This window comes from Narcine bancroftii, chromosome 4 (assembly GCF_036971445.1).
Source record: "Narcine bancroftii isolate sNarBan1 chromosome 4, sNarBan1.hap1, whole genome shotgun sequence".
NCBI lineage: Eukaryota > Metazoa > Chordata > Chondrichthyes > Torpediniformes > Narcinidae > Narcine > Narcine bancroftii.
In genome coordinates this window covers 292,418,576-292,436,333 of record NC_091472.1, presented here as the reverse complement: position 1 = coordinate 292,436,333, position 17,758 = coordinate 292,418,576, and the positions used below count along the sequence as shown (strand labels likewise).

Sequence of the window (17,758 nt, the reverse complement as noted above, 5' to 3'; positions counted from 1 at the left end):
TTTGAGTCAACAAGTTTTTGAGTCATTCGACACGCTACAAGAACCACACTTAATTGTTAGTTACACTCATATTTCAACATTGCTCATGGATGGGTAATAAATAATAGTGGTTAGGCGCAGCTTTCATTCCAAGGGGAAAAAACTGCAAAGTGTTAATTATGGTAATGGTCAGGTAAGAAGAAGAGTAATGTTAGTAATTTAATTGCTGATAAAGAATTCTGAGTGCATACGGATATTGAACTCTCTGGATTATCATCAGATTTAAGAGCTTCTTGTTGTAATGGAAGCATGTGCTATGTCTAAGCGAATGCACACTTAACTGCTTCTGAGATACAAATTCTTTCTTAGGTAATACAACAAAAATTGCACAAAGAGACCCAGTTGTAATTTCACCAAACCCTCGATGCATGGCCTTGAAGTTCTCAATATTATCTCTGTCTGCACTTAGAGCAGTCATGGGAATTTCTGGGAGGAAGTGAGGGTTTGTTCTTCTTCCAGAAGGACTTAAACACAAATCATTTCCTCCGTCTACCTGATTTTCTTTTTCCTTGACAGAATTCAAAATAAAGTTGTCAACTTCAGGAGTCCAGTGTCAGGCATGCAAAATGAGGTAGCGCTACTAGCCAGAAACTTAAACATGGCTGCAAAAGACTTCAGGGGCTAGGAATTCTGTGGTTATTAAATGACCTGCTGGGTCTTAAAAGCTGTATCATAAACAAGTTATAAGTCAGGAATGTGCAAATATTCCAGATGGGTGCAGCTCCAACAAAATGTAGGACAAAGCAGCCCACATGACTGAAATCACATTCCTACCCAAAACATTCAATTAATTCTCTTCTGGCACAATAGGGCTGTGATGTGTATAATCTGAAAAATGTACTGAAAAAACAGATCCCATATCTTCAAATACTACCTGCAAGGAGGACAAGGGCAGCGAGTAAAGTGAAGTCACTAACTTGGATAAAAAAAATTACTTTAAAAATGTTTTTATGATGATTGAAAGGAGAGGAGTTCAGACAGTCTTGGGGCCCTTGTATGTGAATTTCGGCAAGTGAATATGCAATGAACAATTAAGTAGACAAACATTCTGGCCTTTACTGTAAGAGAATTTCAAGGTTCAATATTCCTTTTATTGTCACATAATAATACATGAAGCTTTGGAGTACAAGAGCAGAGAAACCTTTCTGGATTTATGGAGAGCCCTGGTGTTAGCATGTATAAGGATATATATAATTGTTAATGGGCAACCAAAATTCACCAGATTAATTCTTGAGAAATTAAGCAGAGATGAACACATGGAATTGTATAAAATTATTAAAAACCTTGACAAAGTAGATTTAAAAATCAATGAATTACCAGTTGAGGTGTCTAGATCCAGAAGTCACAAGGTACTTTCAAAACGCAGCACCTGGATAGCCCTCCTGGGACCCAGGTGCGATTTACTGGGTCGTGGGTGCATGATGCACCTTTCAAATCATTGCCAGAAGTGCTGATAAATTGCCAACCCGATGATTTAAGAGGATCCTGCCCCTGCAATGATGTGGTGAGTGACGCGTCATGCAGTCAGTCCCTTTCTATTTTAAAGTTCTCCTAAACACCCCAATCAGTTATCCCTCTGTCAGTTGCCCTCCCCATCAGTCCCCCACCATCACATGCCACTGCTGCGAACCCGGAGGGAGGGGGCTTTATCTCCAGGGCATTCACGAAGGGCATTAAATGCAGGTCTTTCCAGCAAGGAATCTAATTCCTTAATTAAAAGAAATCCCAATCTCTGCCACACCTTCCTCATTTTCGATACTGTGTCAACTTGGAATGTTTTCTGCATGTTTTTGGTACAAATTTCTTGCTTTTGTGTTTTTTTTTTAATTCTTGCAATGCTTAAAGTTACTGTTTCAAGCTGAAATATGTGCCTGAAAAAAATGCATATTGTGCATGTTTACACAGAAAATCAGATTAGAATTTAAATGAATGGAAAAAGCATCAAACATGCCTGAAATATTTGAATTAATTCAAAATAAATTCTTCAGGGGCGGCACAGTCGGTGTTGAGGTTAGCGCAACGTTATTAGCACCAGCAGTTGGGGCAGGGGTTCAAGTCCCACACTGTCTGTAAGGAGTTCGTACATTCTCCCAGTGCCTGTGTGGTTTTCCACTAGGGGCTCTGGTTTCCTCCCACTTTTCAAAAATCTACTGGAGGTGGAGGTCAATCGGGTATAATTGGGCAGCATGGGCTTGTGGGCCGAAATTGTCTCTTACTGTGTTGTATGTCTAAATTTAAATTTTAAATTTAAATGTAATGAAAATGAATATAGGAATTTTAACCTACTCTATTTTATTGAAACAACTCTGAAATTTTGTCTAACATCTTTATTGCAAAGAACTGTAGTTGGAAACCAATGAACTGAATTTAATTGCCTACATTTACCAGGAATTGGATGGACTAGTTATAACAGCAGGAATGTCATGCTTATTTCCGATCCCATATCTATAGCCATTTTAATTACCACACATATATAATTTGCCTCAAATTTGAAATATTGGGGCTGTGATGTAATAGAGACAGTGCTGGCAGGTGAAGGAGCAAAGATCAACACAAGGTGTTAATTAGATATCATAAGGAGAGTGGTGAGAATTGGGGGGTGCCCAGTCAGAAGGTAAGGTGTTGTTTCTACAATTTGCAGTGGTCTCAGTCTGACAGTGCGTGAGACCATGGACATACATGAGAGCAAGGGAATGGGTCGGGGAATTGAAATTGGTGGCCACTGGGAGATCCATGATATTGTGGCGGACAGAGCCGAGGTGCTCCACAGAGATTTCCCATTCTGCAAAAAATCTCTCCAATGTAGAGAAGACCACAACAGGAGCACTAAATGCAGTAGATGACCCCTGCAGATTTACAAGTGAAATGTTGCTTCACTTAGAAGGACTGTTTGGGGCCCTGAATAGTGGTGAGGGAGGAGGCGTGGGTGCAAGTGGAGCATCTCATGCGGTCACAGGGGTAGGTACTGAGGGGATGATTGATGGCTAGGGAGGAATGGACAAGGGAGTTGAGTCACAGAGGGAGCGAAGAGGGGAATATATGTCTAGTGGTGGGATCACATAGTAGGTGGCTGAAGGAAAAGTGTTGGATGGGGAGGCTGTTATAGTGGCAGGTCCATGCTGATCAAAATTCTACAAATTCCATTTGGCCATCTCGTTATTTTCACCATATTAGAACAACTTAAACCTCAACTGCATTAGCCATCATACCCATGAGATGTAAGCAACCAATATTCTAAGGTTGATATCAGATTTAACATTGAATACCAATATCTGTGAAAAATAATTTCATAAGAAATAAATGGTTTCATTGAATACTGCAGACATTTGACTTGAATTTGAACAGTTGAAATTACAAGTCTTTACCTTATAGGCCTTAATAATCAGCTGAAGGATATTTCTCGAATCACTTGCAAGAATTTCCACTGTGGCCCCAGGAATAAGTTTTGCATACTTCTACAAAGAAGCAACATATATGTGAGGATTAATTTTTAAGGAGGATTGCACATTGATAAATACATTGTTATGCAATAGTATTATAAGACTTTATTTCCAAAAATAACTAGAAACGTCTAAACCTTATCATTCCAACATGTTAGATATAATTGGAGAATGGCTGACTAAATGTTTTCATGTCACAGTGATATTTCATTTGGTTTGAAATATGGCAGCATTTCCCCTGAATATTCTAACTGTTCACATTGGGATTTAATGTTGTTGTTAGACTTTATGTCTTATTCCAATTAACAATTTCCCAAATTGCACTAATGCATTCCTATCAGCATAATCACGTCAAATTTTAAATGGTTTGTTGTTTATAAGGGCTTTTAATTCATTTGGAGGAGGAAATCTTGGTCCACTATTAATTCAGTTCAGGTGTTAATAAAATGAAAATTAAAACAACACATCATCACACAATGAGCTGAAAATTACAACAAAAACCTGGCTTAAAAAGACCCAATGTTTTTCTCTTGTTTTTTTTTTAATAACTTTATTTAAAATTTTATGACATGAATAAAATAAAAATTACATTTAAAGAAATAATAAAAAATAAGATAATAAAAATTAGAATACTACATCATTAAACTACACAAATTAACCTCCCCAATAATTATAACACAACATTAATCATCTAATTTAAAATTAGTCCAACCCTCCCCCCAAAATAAAGAGTGAAGAATTAATTAACAATATTGTAAATAAAATAGAAAAAACCCCACTTACAAAAAAAGGAGAAAACTTAACAACAAAAAAAATTACTAACAACAAAAAAAATATCAATACTAAAATAATGCCCTTAAACATATATTTAAATCAAACATAATACATGTATTTAACAAATGAAATCCACTTTAAAACTAAGTTCAAATATTAAAATCATATATCAACCACATATCTGTTATTCAAAAAAATCATAATTAATAATACATAAATACAGAATTTCCATTAATACCGTTTCCTTTATAATTCATCGAGAGAACAAAAACATCCCTTAGAAAAACAATCAGATAAACTTTTTATTCCCTTCCCCTCCCCTTATATAAAAAAGAAAAAAAAAGAAAAAAGTTCAAACTCATAAAATTCTCCATATTCTTCATTTATAACATCTTCAAAATTCTCTATCGAAATTAACTTAATTTTATTAAACTCTTCTCCCTCAATGTATTTGTACTTAATTTTCTTCTTATCACCTTTCCCCTCATCTTCCTCTTCATCTAATTCAACATCCTCAATTTTTGACTTATTATCTTCTGTGACATCATCCTCTTAAAAAAGAAAGAAAAAAGAGAAAAAAAAACCCCCAAAAAAGAGAAAAAAAGTGAAAAAAAACCTAATTCCCTCTCAATTACAATCAGAAAACAAAAAGAGTAAAAAAAAATTATTTATTTTTAAAAAATAATAAAAAAACCTTCACTTCTTAACCCAAAAATTAAAAAGAAAAAAAAAACAGGTCGGAGGTCACAACTACCTCCTCCTGTTTAAACCGCCCAAAGCGGTAACTCCCCCAAAATATTGGGTGTGAGATAACTCACAGGTAGCTGATGACTTCTGGAAACTAGTGCCCACCCAGTTCCCTCTCCCAACTCCCATTTCATTAAACTATCATCATTATTTAAACTATTTAAACTCTTCTCAAAAAAAAGATAAAAGATTTTTTTTTTTTTAAAAATCAACGTTACCACTTCGGTCACCATTGCTTCCATTTCTTTTAAAAATCTGGATCCCACCTTACACCTCTACTCTCTTTGGAGACCTTGAAGGACTATATCGTTCCTGAAACTGCATGATTGGTAGAGACTGAGCAAAGTCCATAACCTCTTTAGGATTGTCAAAGAACTTTGGCTAATTTCCATCCTAAAAAATCTTCAGTACCGCAGAATACCTGAATGTTGCCTTATGTCTTTTTTTCCCACAGTCGTTCTTTCACAGAATTAAATTCGCGTCGTTGAAACATAATTTCTTGACTCAAATCTTGATAGAAGAAAACAGGATTATTCTGAACCATCAAAGGAGATCTATTTTGCTGAGCATTTCTAGTAACTGTACGTAAAATTGTCTCTCTGTTACAATAGTTTAAACAACGGATCAAAACAGATCTTGGATTCTGTCCTGAAAAAGATTTTCTTCTTAAAACTCTATAAGCACGTTCCAGTATTAAACCTTCAGGGAATTTATCCTGTCCTAACACTTGTGGAATCCATTCAGTAAAAAATTTTCTTGGATCTGGTCCTTCTATGCCTTCTGGCAAACCAACAATTTTCACGTTGTTCCGTCTAGATTGATTCTCCAAATAATCAACCTTTTTTGCTAAATTTTTATTTTGGATCTGCAATGTTTCAATTATTCTATTTTCATCTTGCAGTTGATCCTGTGCATCGACTAAACCTTGATCACACATTTCAAATCTTTCAATGGTTTCAAGCTTAAAAGCTCCATTAATGACTTCCGCCATTGCATTAATCTTGGAAATAAACAGGTTCACAAAATTAGCTAAGTGACTCGATACAGAATATATCTTATCTTCAAGATCCTTAACAGACATTTCAACAGAAGTAGATTCAGGCATAATGGGGTCTTGCTGTTCCTTAGAGACCACGGGATCTTCTGTCCCTTCCCTTAATTTAGTATCTTTTCTAGCAGTTTGACTTCGTATAAAAATCCCTCTCAAAGTCCCCCCAGCAATGCCAGGAGACTGAAGATCAGGGTTATCTTTAAGCCAAATCTCTTTAATCATCTTCACTGAATCGATGTCTGGAAAAACCGTTGTAATTGAAGATGCATTTTGCAGCGCCACCACTATAGCAGTCGAATGACAACCCTTTAACTCTCCAGCTGGTGGCGCCCCAGCTGATTCAACTGTCAAAGCCTCAGCAACAACACCTGCAGTGGCCACCGTGCGAAACACTGGCACCCGTCCAGCCCCTTGTTCTGAAAGCTGTTGAGTGCGACCTTCAGAGAGCTCACCGGCTTAAAACGAAGCTTCAATGCCGAACTCTGCACGTCCTCCTCTGGATCCATTCTACGTTGAGTCCTGGCTTCTTGTAAACAAGTAGGCTCAGACAATTTCGGAAAATGTAGTTTTTTAACAGTTTGTTGATATTTTCTTTTACCTTTTTTTTTGCATATAAACCATTAGGCACTAATCCAACACCTCTTATTATTTATAAACTTTTAAAAGAACTTTAACGGGCACTTAAAGACAAAACAATAAATCAGAGTCAGGAGAGGTCTGGAAGGCACGTCTGTTCCCTACGCCATCTTGCCATGCCCCCGTTTTTCTCTTGTTAAGGTGAAGACATTTCTCATGGGAAAACATTTAGAAAGTAAAACCACCTACCAGTTCTCCAATTAAAGTAATGGATTTACAGAGTACAGAAATGTTTAAGACGTGGTTTGAATAATTGTGGAGGCCTTCCAATAGCACAAGCTGACAGAGCTAACCTATGGGTTAGCTACAGCTTAAGGTTCACTCCATGTTGCTGTAAAGGATTAGTTTGGTTGTTGGACCAGAACTAGGGGTGGGGAATGGGTGGTTTGGCATCACAAATCACAGGCTGGCTCAATCTTCATCTTGCCATTGTTCCTGACTTTAATGACAGATATCATAAAACTTCAACATGGATATTCAGAAGCCTAACATTAGGGAGAATATCTACTCTGCTGCCCTTATCTAAATTTGTCTTACTTGCTAATCTTTAAGCTTAATTCATGATTTATGGCCTAGGGAGAAGATAGATGATGTTATTTGGCAAAGTAGTGAAACAAATGGGGTTCTGATAAAACTACAAAGGAGATATAATGATTGTTAGCTGTGATCTCAATAAGATCCAACATAAATGAATACCTGTCGATTGGATCACAAATTAAGTCTTACTCCAAGTAATTTTCCCTGATATTTGTACATCAAACAGTCTTTAGATGAACAATTATAGTGGTTCAAAATTTTGAGAAATAAGATGGAGAACAAATCTTTTTATATCAGAAACAACTCTTGTTAATCCTGCAAATGTAGAGATCATTTTTTTGTGTCAAATCCTTGTTGTTTTAAATAATATACTACCCAAATCAATCAGAAAAATGAGCAAAATTCAGTTGGATTGATGGTTTTCCAAATAACTTGGGAAGATACTGGGAATGACAGAAACCAATTGCCCACATGGCCTGTTTCCGCTCCGTAAATGGTTATATGGTTATATATGGTTATGTGCAACAAAGCACTGGGCAACATTATACCTACAAATCATTTACTCTGACAATCAAACAATATTCTGCTGGAACACTGGAGCCCTACATCATATTTGTTTAATCTTCATATTTGAAGTTGGTCACATTGTACCATACCAATCAACTGTTTAAAACACGAGAGCTGCTCAGCTCACAATCAGTGATGGACACAGTCAGAAAAGCCCAATGTGCCCATACCAACTATCAAGAAGCTGTAACAGCACTGATTTACGGCACAGCTTACAAACAACTAAAGAATACACTCACTCTTCTTTCAGCACACCGAGAAGTCAACTTGCTTTTTTCTCCCCACTAGACACAATATTCAACTCCCCAAAATACCACCCAACTAAACTCCTCTGACCTTCTCATTGGCTCACTGCCACACAGGTGATCCTGACACTCTCACTCTCCTCCTGACCACAACAAACCCATCCACACCAATACTATCTACTTAGTCCAAAGTATTTCATACTTTGACAATTCAAATGCTCATCCAGATCATTGCAAATGCTATGACAGTAAGCTGCATCCTCCACCTTCATGGTGTAGTTCCAGATTTCAAAGTCTCTCTGGGTGCATTTTGTTTTCCATTGGGTCCTGACTCTTAAACCTTACTTTAAACCTTTGCCCTCAGGCTTTACACACTTCCATTGTGGGAAAAGGTTTCAGATTGTCCATCCTATCAATGCCCCACATAATTTAGTACACCTCTTTCAGATCCTCCCCAATATTCTGTTCTCTGTGGAAATCAAACTCAACCTATCCAGTCATTTTTTAATGACTGAAACATTCCATCCCAAACAATATTCTGGTATACCTCTTCATACTCTCCTCTTCAATCACATCCTTTCTACCGTGTGATGTCCAGAGCTGCCTATAATACTTCTCATTCTTATAAATAAGCTCTGCAATACTTAAAATCTTAAACTAAAGTTGTAGCATAATCTCTATGATCTTATTTCTGTACCCTAGCTGCCTGGACTGGGGCCGCCGCCTGCCTCACTCGACCGAGGCCGGGGCCGCCGTCTCCCCCTTGCTCCTGCCCGTATCGGGGCCGCCGCCGTCTACCCTTCGCCCGGACCGGGGCCGAGGCCGCCGCAGTTCACCCTGTGCCCGGACTGGGGCCGCCGTCTCCCACTCCCTGTCCGGACCGGGGCCTCCGCCTGCCTCACTCGACCGAGCCTGGATGTCTCACCCTGGATGAGACATATAAGGCAATCGAACAACTGAAAAGTGGCAAAGCAGCAGGTATGGATGGAATCCCCCCAGAAGTCTGGAAGGCTGGCGGCAAAACTCTGCATGCCAAACTGCATGAGTTTTTCAAGCTTTGTTGGGACCAAGGTAAACTGCCTCAGGATCTTCGTGATGCCACCATCATCACCCTGTACAAAAACAAAGGCGAGAAATCAGACTGCTCAAACTACAGGGGAATCACGTTGCTCTCCATTGCAGGCAAAATCTTCGCTAGGATTCTACTAAATAGAATAATACCTAGTGTCGCTGAGAATATTCTCCCAGAATCACAGTGCGGCTTTCGCGCAAACAGAGGAACCACTGACATGGTCTTTGCCCTCAGACAGCTCCAAGAAAAGTGCAGAGAACAAAACAAAGGACTCTACATCACCTTTGTTGACCTCACCAAAGCCTTCGACACCGTGAGCAGGAAAGGGCTTTGGCAAATACTAGAGCGCATCGGATGTCCCCCAAAGTTCCTCAACATGATTATCCAACTGCACGAAAACCAACAAGGTCGGGTCAGATACAGCAATGAGCTCTCTGAACCCTTCTCCATTAACAATGGCGTGAAGCAAGGCTGTGTTCTCGCACCAACCCTCTTTTCAATCTTCTTCAGCATGATGCTGAACCAAGCCATGAAAGACCCCAACAATGAAGACGCTGTTTACATCCGGTACCGCACGGATGGCAGTCTCTTCAATCTGAGGCGCCTGCAAGCTCACACCAAGACACAAGAGAAACTTGTCCGTGAACTACTCTTTGCAGATGATGCCGCTTTAGTTGCCCATTCAGAGCCAGCTCTTCAGCGCTTGACGTCCTGCTTTGCGGAAACTGCCAAAATGTTTGGCCTGGAAGTCAGCCTGAAGAAAACTGAGGTCCTCCATCAGCCAGCTCCCCACCATGACTACCAGCCCCCCCCACATCTCCATCGGGCACACAAAACTCAAAACGGTCAACCAGTTTACCTATCTCGGCTGCACCATTTCATCAGATGCAAGGATCGACAATGAGATAGACAACAGACTCGCCAAGGCAAATAGCGCCTTTGGAAGACTACACAAAAGAGTCTGGAAAAACAACCAACTGAAAAACCTCACAAAGATAAGCGTATACAGAGCCGTTGTCATACCCACACTCCTGTTCGGCTCCGAATCATGGGTCCTCTACCGGCACCACCTACGGCTCCTAGAACGCTTCCACCAGCGTTGTCTCCGCTCCATCCTCAACATCCATTGGAGCGCTCACACCCCTAACGTCGAGGTACTCGAGATGGCAGAGGTCGACAGCATCGAGTCCACGCTGCTGAAGATCCAGCTGCGCTGGATGGGTCACGTCTCCAGAATGGAGGACCATCGCCTTCCCAAGATCGTATTATATGGCGAGCTCTCCACTGGCCACCGTGACAGAGGTGCACCAAAGAAAAGGTACAAGGACTGCCTAAAGAAATCTCTTGGTGCCTGCCACATTGACCACCGCCAGTGGGCTGATAACGCCTCAAACCGTGCATCTTGGCGCCTCACAATTTGGCGGGCAGCAGCCTCCTTTGAAGAAGACCGCAGAGCCCACCTCACTGACAAAAGGCAAAGGAGGAAAAACCCAACACCCAACCCCAACCAACCAATTTTCCCTTGCAACCGCTGCAATCGTGTCTGCCTGTCCCGCATCGGACTGGTCAGCCACAAACGAGCCTGCAGCTGACGTGGACTTTTTACCCCCTCCATAAATCTTCGTCCGCGAAGCCAAGCCAAAGAAGAGCTAATTAAGGTCAGCATCCACTGTGACTTTTTTCAACATTTTATCTACTTCTGGTGGCACCTCAGGAGATCTCTCGACTTGTAAATCGAAGGTCCTCTGTTCCTCAGTATGGCCTAGGGTTCTACTATTTTATAGTGTATGCCTGACCCTAATTATACTTCCCAAAATGCATCACTTCACTCTTATTGAGGCTAAGTTGCCTCTGCCATTGCATCATACAACTAACAAGCTGACAAATTTTGTTCCTATCAACAAAACCACCAATTTTTATGTCAGCTGCATACCTCCTAATTGCACCTCATACATTCATATCCAAATCATTAACCTGTATGACAAAACTTTACCCACCAACAATGCTTCTCTCCTTGAATAAAGACACTGCATTTGCTGTTCTCCAGTTATCTATCATATGACCTATACCTACAAAGATTTTAAAATGTTGTCTTGGGAGACAGCAATTTTCTCCATATGAATGTCAGGATGCATCTCATCAGGCCTTGGGGATTTAATAATTTTTATGCCCACTTGCACATCCTCCTTGTTAATGTTAACATGTTCTAAGATACTTCCATCCCCCTCCTTGAAATCGTCAATCACAATGTCTTTCTTGTTAGGAGGCACAGATGAAATATCCATTTAAGACCTCACCAACATTCTTTGGCTCCACACAGATTGCCCTTTGGTTCCAATAGTCCCTACATTTTTGCTGGTTACCCTGACCTGTTTGATGATTCACCTGAAAATTGAACAGCTGCATTGGCATCATAAATTTATGAATATTATCATTAAAATGCTTTTGTTCTAAATACATATTCAGCCCTGATCTAAAATACATATAGGAAGTAGACTTGGTAATCAACTGTGCCTGCACTGAATTTTACTAGACAGATATTGAAATCAAGAATGACGATCAATTCTCAACATGGAAAGGTTATGATAAGATGTCAGCCTTTTGAACTTGAAAATCAGTTCTGTACAAACTTATCAGTTCAAAAGTAACTGTTCCAGAGAGAAAAAGGCATTCAAAAAGATTTTCTCCTGATAGCTACTCTTTACAATGTACATTTTTTCTATTATCTAGTTTGTAGGTGTATTTGGGCAGCATGAGCTCGTGGCTGGAAGGATCTGTTACTGTACTCTATCTCTAAGTAAATTTTTAAAAATGTATATAATTAAAATGACTTATCAATATTGTACACTAAAATGAAAGAATGGCAAACAATAACTTAGACAAATGATGGATAAAATTCCAAGTTTTGCTTTTTAATGATTCACAAAAGATATGTTGTTTAGATTCAAATTACATATTTGTAATTTACATTACAAATGTAAATTACATGCTTTAAAAGCACTTTGGGTAAATACAATTTGGATTTTCTGCTACAAGATAAACCAATTTAAATTGCCTGCAGCAAAAATGGCCACTGAATTCAGAAAGCAGAGAAGCTGAGGAACTTGGGAGTCCTTGTGCAAGATCCTAAAGGTTAACTTGCAGGTGGACTTGGTGGTAAGAAAGAGCAAGTGCAACTTAATTGAATTGAACTCAATTTTTTTCATTCAATTGAAATGTGATCATTTCAAGAGAGATTGAATATAAAATCAGGGATGTAATGTTGAGGCTTTATAAGACATTGGTCCGACTGCACTTGGTGCATTGCGAGCAGTTTTGGGCTTCTTCTCCAAGGCGTTGGAGAGAGTCCAGATGAGGTTCACAAAAATGATAAAGTACACTGTTTGACCTAACCTGCTGAGTTTCTCCAGCATTGTGTTTTTACTTCAATCATGGTGTCTGCAGAGTTTTGTGTTTTATTCCTCTCTTCTCATCTCTTCTCACTATAATCATCCCTGGAATGAAAGGGTTATCGTATGAAGACTTTTTGACAGCTCTACTGTCTGTACTCACTGGAATTTAGAAGAATAAGAGGAATTCTTATTGAAACCCATCGAATTCTGAAAGGCCTGGATAAAGTGGACGTGGATAGGATGTTTCTTATGGTGGGAAAGTCTGGGACCAGAAGGAATAGACTCAGAATGTCCCTCTAGATCAGAGAGGAGGAGGAATTTGAAGGTGGTGAATTTGCAGAATTCACTGTCATGGACAGCTGCAGAGGCCAGGTCATTAGTATATTTAAGACAAAGGTTAATAGGTTCTTGATTAAGAAGAAAATCCAGGGTTATGGAAAGAAGGCAGGAGAATGAGGTTAAAAAGGATAGTAAGTCAACCATGATGGAATGGTGCAGCAGACTTGATGGGCCTTTTGGTCTAATTCCACTCCTATGTCTTATGATCTAATATTCTTACAGCAAGACTGTACCATTTGACCCGAAGCAACAATTTACAGAACAGGCAAATGTCATGCTCAAGATTTTGTTAACAATGGTTTAGTAACATGGAGATTTAACAGGAAACATTTTTGTGAGTCTGAAATTAGGTGTGCCAAATTTTCTGACCACAATGGACAATGAAAATTTAGATGTTTGTCCATAGATATATGGTCCATCATTTTCAAAACTCACAGTCTACAGCCAAGTCATTGGTTTCTTACAAGCTGAACTATACAAGCTGAAACTTGAGTTATTTATCAATGGCCACTGTTGTCAATTGCAAAAATGTAGATAGTCAAGAGTTTTTATTCCCAATCAAAAACTATTAAATGGTACTAGTGTTTAAAGAACTGCACTTAAAGGCAGACTTGACATGTAGTTGCTGTCATTCTTGTCAAGTAACAAATTAAATAAAATTGTTGAATAAAGATTTGTTAAATAAAGTGTGGTAAATTAAGCTCATGAGACTAACTACAGGTAACTGAGGGAATATGATGGAGAGGCACCAACTGAAATGTGGACTAAACATTAACCATATAACCATATCACAATTACAGCACAGAAACAGGCCAGTTTGGCCCTTCTAGTCCATGCCAATATGAAGAGGAAAGTTTCTAATACCTGAAATAATGAGATTCCATTTTTATTGTACTCTCCAGATCTGGTCTGGATCACTCATTTAACAGAAAGGGAAAATAGCATGTACCTGCCGCTGAGTATTTTTAATATTTTCTCTTTTATTTCAGATTTAAAGCATTGTACTATTAGACACAACCACTGGCTACTCTTGGAGAACTTTACGGAAAAACCTTACATTACGGTTGCCAAGGAATTGTCTTATAGTCCCTAGACATGAACAATTGCGAGTGGGACTGAGATGTCATTGAAAAGCATAATGTGACAGCTGGTGGAACCATTGTGAGAGCTCTTCACCTAATGTGCACAGATACAAAATACTCTGAAAAAAAATTTAGATGCATGTTCTTGATCCAACCATAAATGAAGCATTTCTAGATGTCATAGTTATCACTGAAGCTCTTCATTTTTTTTCAATTATAACAGAGAACAAAATTACCTTGTATGTATTCTGCTGTCCATTTGTTACTGCAAAAATCAGCATAATATCATTTTCCACAAGTTTTTCTATTAATTGTCCAAGTGAAGGATATTCCTACAAAAATAAAAAAGAAATGTAAAATGCAATTATTCAGGATTTTTATGTTTCAGGATCAGAATCAGAATTTATTGTCACGAACAAGTCATGAAATTTGTGGCAGATCTCATAGTGCAAACATTCATATTATAACCATCTTACATTCTTTCTTTGGCTTGGCTTCGCGGACGAAGATTTATGGAGGGGGTAAAAAGTCCACGTCAGCTGCAGGCTCGTTTGTGGCTGACAAGTCCGATGCGGGACAGGCAGACACGATTGCAGCGGTTGCAAGGGAAAATTTGTTGGTTGGGGTTGGGTGTTGGGTTTTTCCTCCTTTGCCTTTTGTCAGTGAGGTGGGCTCTGCGGTCTTCTTCAAAGGAGGTTGCTGCCCGCCAAACTGTGAGGCGCCAAGATGCACGGTTTGAGGCGTTATCAGCCCACTGGCGGTGGTCAATGTGGCAGGCACCAAGAGATTTCTTTAGGCAGTCCTTGTACCTTTTCTTTGGTGCACCTCTGTCACGGTGGCCAGTGGAGAGCTCGCCATATAACACGATCTTGGGAAGGCTATGGTCCTCCATTCTGGAGACGTGACCCATCCAGCGCAGCTGGATCTTCAGCAGCGTGGACTCGATGCTGTCGACCTCTGCCATCTCGAGTACTTCGACGTTAGGGGTGTAAGCGCTCCAATGGATGTTGAGGATGGAGCGGAGACAACGCTGGTGGAAGCGTTCTAGGAGCCGTAGGTGGTGCCGGTAGAGGACCCATGATTCGGAGCCGAACAGGAGTGTGGGTATGACAACGGCTCTGTATACGCTTATCTTTGTGAGGTTTTTCAGTTGGTTGTTTTTCCAGACTCTTTTGTGTAGTCTTCCAAAGGCGCTATTTGCCTTGGCGAGTCTGTTGTCTATCTCATTGTCGATCCTTGCATCTGATGAAATGGTGCAGCCGACATAGGTAAACTGGTTGACCGTTTTGAGTTTTGTGTGCCCGATGGAGATGTGGGGGGGCTGGTAGTCATGGTGGGGAGCTGGCTGATGGAGGACCTCAGTTTTCTTCAGGCTGACTTCCAGGCCAAACATTTTGGCAGTTTCCGCAAAGCAGGACGTCAAGCGCTGAAGAGCTGGCTCTGAATGGCCATTCAGATTCATCTTACATTACGATATAAACAATAGTGCATGAAAAGTAAGGCAGCTCATTGATTATTCAAGAGTCTGCTAGCATTGTCCTTGTGCCATTGAGTGCTCGACTTTAGGTGCCTGTACCTTTTTCCCGATGACAGCAGAGTGAAGAGGGCATGGCCTGGATGGTGGGGGTCTTTGGGGATAGAGGCTGTTTTTTTAAGACACCGCCTCATGTAGATGTCCTCAATGGAATGGTCTTGTGCCTGTGATGTTGCAGGCCGATAAATAATATACAAAATAATGAATAAGGGAAGGCCAAATGCTGTCCTCACTTATTGCACCCAGTTATAATGATTGAAATTGACACAGTAACTGAAATGAAATTGAACTCTGTACCTAATACTGGGAGTGGAAAAACGGTGCCACTGAGATAGAGATAGGAAAACAGGGTTAAAATAGGAAAAATAAATTTGAAAGATTTAGAAGACTTCAAACTTGAAATAGCAGAAGCTTGGGCGAAAAGGTGGTATAAAGAAGAACCTTAAAATATAGGAAAAGGAAAAGACGAAAGTAAGAAATTGTGCATTCAGTACTGCAGGTAAAAGAAAAGAAACCGAATTGTGTGAAAAGTCTCTTTTATTGATCACATCATGAGCAAATGCTGTGACTTAGTGTCACCCCTAGATCAGCTCTAATCTGAGAAGCTAGTGTATAAACCAGGCAAGAACAGCAGGTTTCCTCCCCAGATGAACACAAACAAATCAAATGGTGATTTTATGGTTACTGAAACTATCTTAATTCCTGATTTAATTACCTGAATTTAAATTTCTGGTTGCAGCATGGGATTTGAACTTGTAATACAGGATCAATGTTTCAGAACTCTGGCTGCAGGCCCAGTGATTTAACCACAATACTGTCCAACATTCAAGAAGTGAAACTAAAAATGTATGTGTAAATCTATGATGGAAAAATAGGTGAAGAGGTATGCCCAGCATACAGCATTTAAGGAATAAAATGAATGAATTCAGAGTGCAACTTGACTTGGGTGAAATGCCATTTTACTTACTGAGTCATGACTGGAAGACCTGGAATTAAATGAAGTGACTTATCAGGTCCACACGACAGGAAAGATGGGGAAAACGCTAGCAAGTTAAAATTTTCTGTGATCAAGGATGAAATCAGTTCAATCATAATAGAGAGGCATCATGACAGTTTTAAAAATAAGAAACTGTGGCATTGCTTTTCATTGGAGAGATTAAAATCACAGGTTTTTTCAGGGTCCAGAAGTGGAGGAGCAAAGAATATCCAGAAAGGTGCAATTGTGAAGGTTACAGAAATAGGCTGAGATGAGATTTGGGAGGAAATGAGAAAGATGAAATAGTTGAGGCTTGAGGTTAGAAATTTACCCTAGCTGAAGCAGGTGCAGAAGGAGACAATGTTAAGGGAGTGGAAAAATATGATCTCAGAAATGGTATAGATGGGTTGTGAGATCTATAGAACTTTAGAAAAGTTCCTAGCAATTTTCCTTGTTCCCAACACTTTGCCAGAAAGGTTAATGGGAACAAGAAGCCAATACAGCTGAGTACAGTTACATCTAGCTGTATAATAGTTCTTTGGCTTGGCTTCGCGGACGAAGATTTATGGAGGGGGTAAAAAGTCCATGTCAGCTGCAGGCTCGTTTGTGGCTGACAAGTCCGATGCGGGACAGGCAGACACGATTGCAGCGGTTGCAGGGGAAAATTGGTGGGTTGGGGTTGGGTGTTGGGTTTTTCCTCCTTTGCCTTTTGTCAGTGAGGTAGGCTCTGCGGTCTTCTTCAAAGGAGGTTGCTGCCCGCCAAACTGTGAGGCGCCAAGATGCACGGTTTGAGGCGATATCAGCCCACTGGCGGTGGTCAATGTGGCAGGCACCAAGAGATTTCTTTAGGCAGTCCTTGTACCTTTTCTTTGGTGCACCTCTGTCACGGTGGCCAGTGGAGAGCTCGCCATATAGCACGATCTTGGGAAGGCGATGGTCCTCCATTCTGGAGACGTGACCCATCCAGCGCAGCTGGATCTTCAGCAGCGTGGACTCGATGCTGTCGACCTCTGCCATCTTGAGTACTTCGACGTTAGGGATGTAAGCGCTCCAATGGATGTTGAGGATGGAGCGGAGACAACAATGAAGACGCTGTTTACATCCGGTACCGCACGGATGGCAGTCTCTTCAATCTGAGGCGCCTGCAAGCTCACACCAAGACACAAGAGAAACTTGTCCGTGAACTACTCTTTGCAGACGATGCTGCTTTAGTTGCCCATTCAGAGCCAGCTCTTCAGCGCTTGACGTCCTGCTTTGCGGAAACTGCCAAAATGTTTGGCCTGGAAGTCAGCCTGAAGAAAACTGAGGTCCTCCATCAGCCAGCTCC

At 40.3% G+C, this 17,758-nt stretch overlaps 1 protein-coding gene across 5 annotated transcripts in view; it reads right to left on the bottom strand.

Moving 5' to 3' along the window:
• Window positions 1–17,758, bottom strand: part of itgb6 (integrin, beta 6) — a 75,136-nt gene that overhangs the window by 38,176 nt on the left and 19,202 nt on the right. For all 5 annotated transcript variants that reach the window (XM_069935388.1, XM_069935389.1, XM_069935391.1 and 2 more), the window contains 2 exons: window positions 14,158–14,253; window positions 3,405–3,494 (listed from right to left, as the gene is read on the bottom strand). In XM_069935388.1, the coding sequence (XP_069791489.1) occupies window positions 3,405–3,494; window positions 14,158–14,253 (186 nt within the window). The remainder of the gene's footprint in view (window positions 1–3,404; window positions 3,495–14,157; window positions 14,254–17,758) is intronic.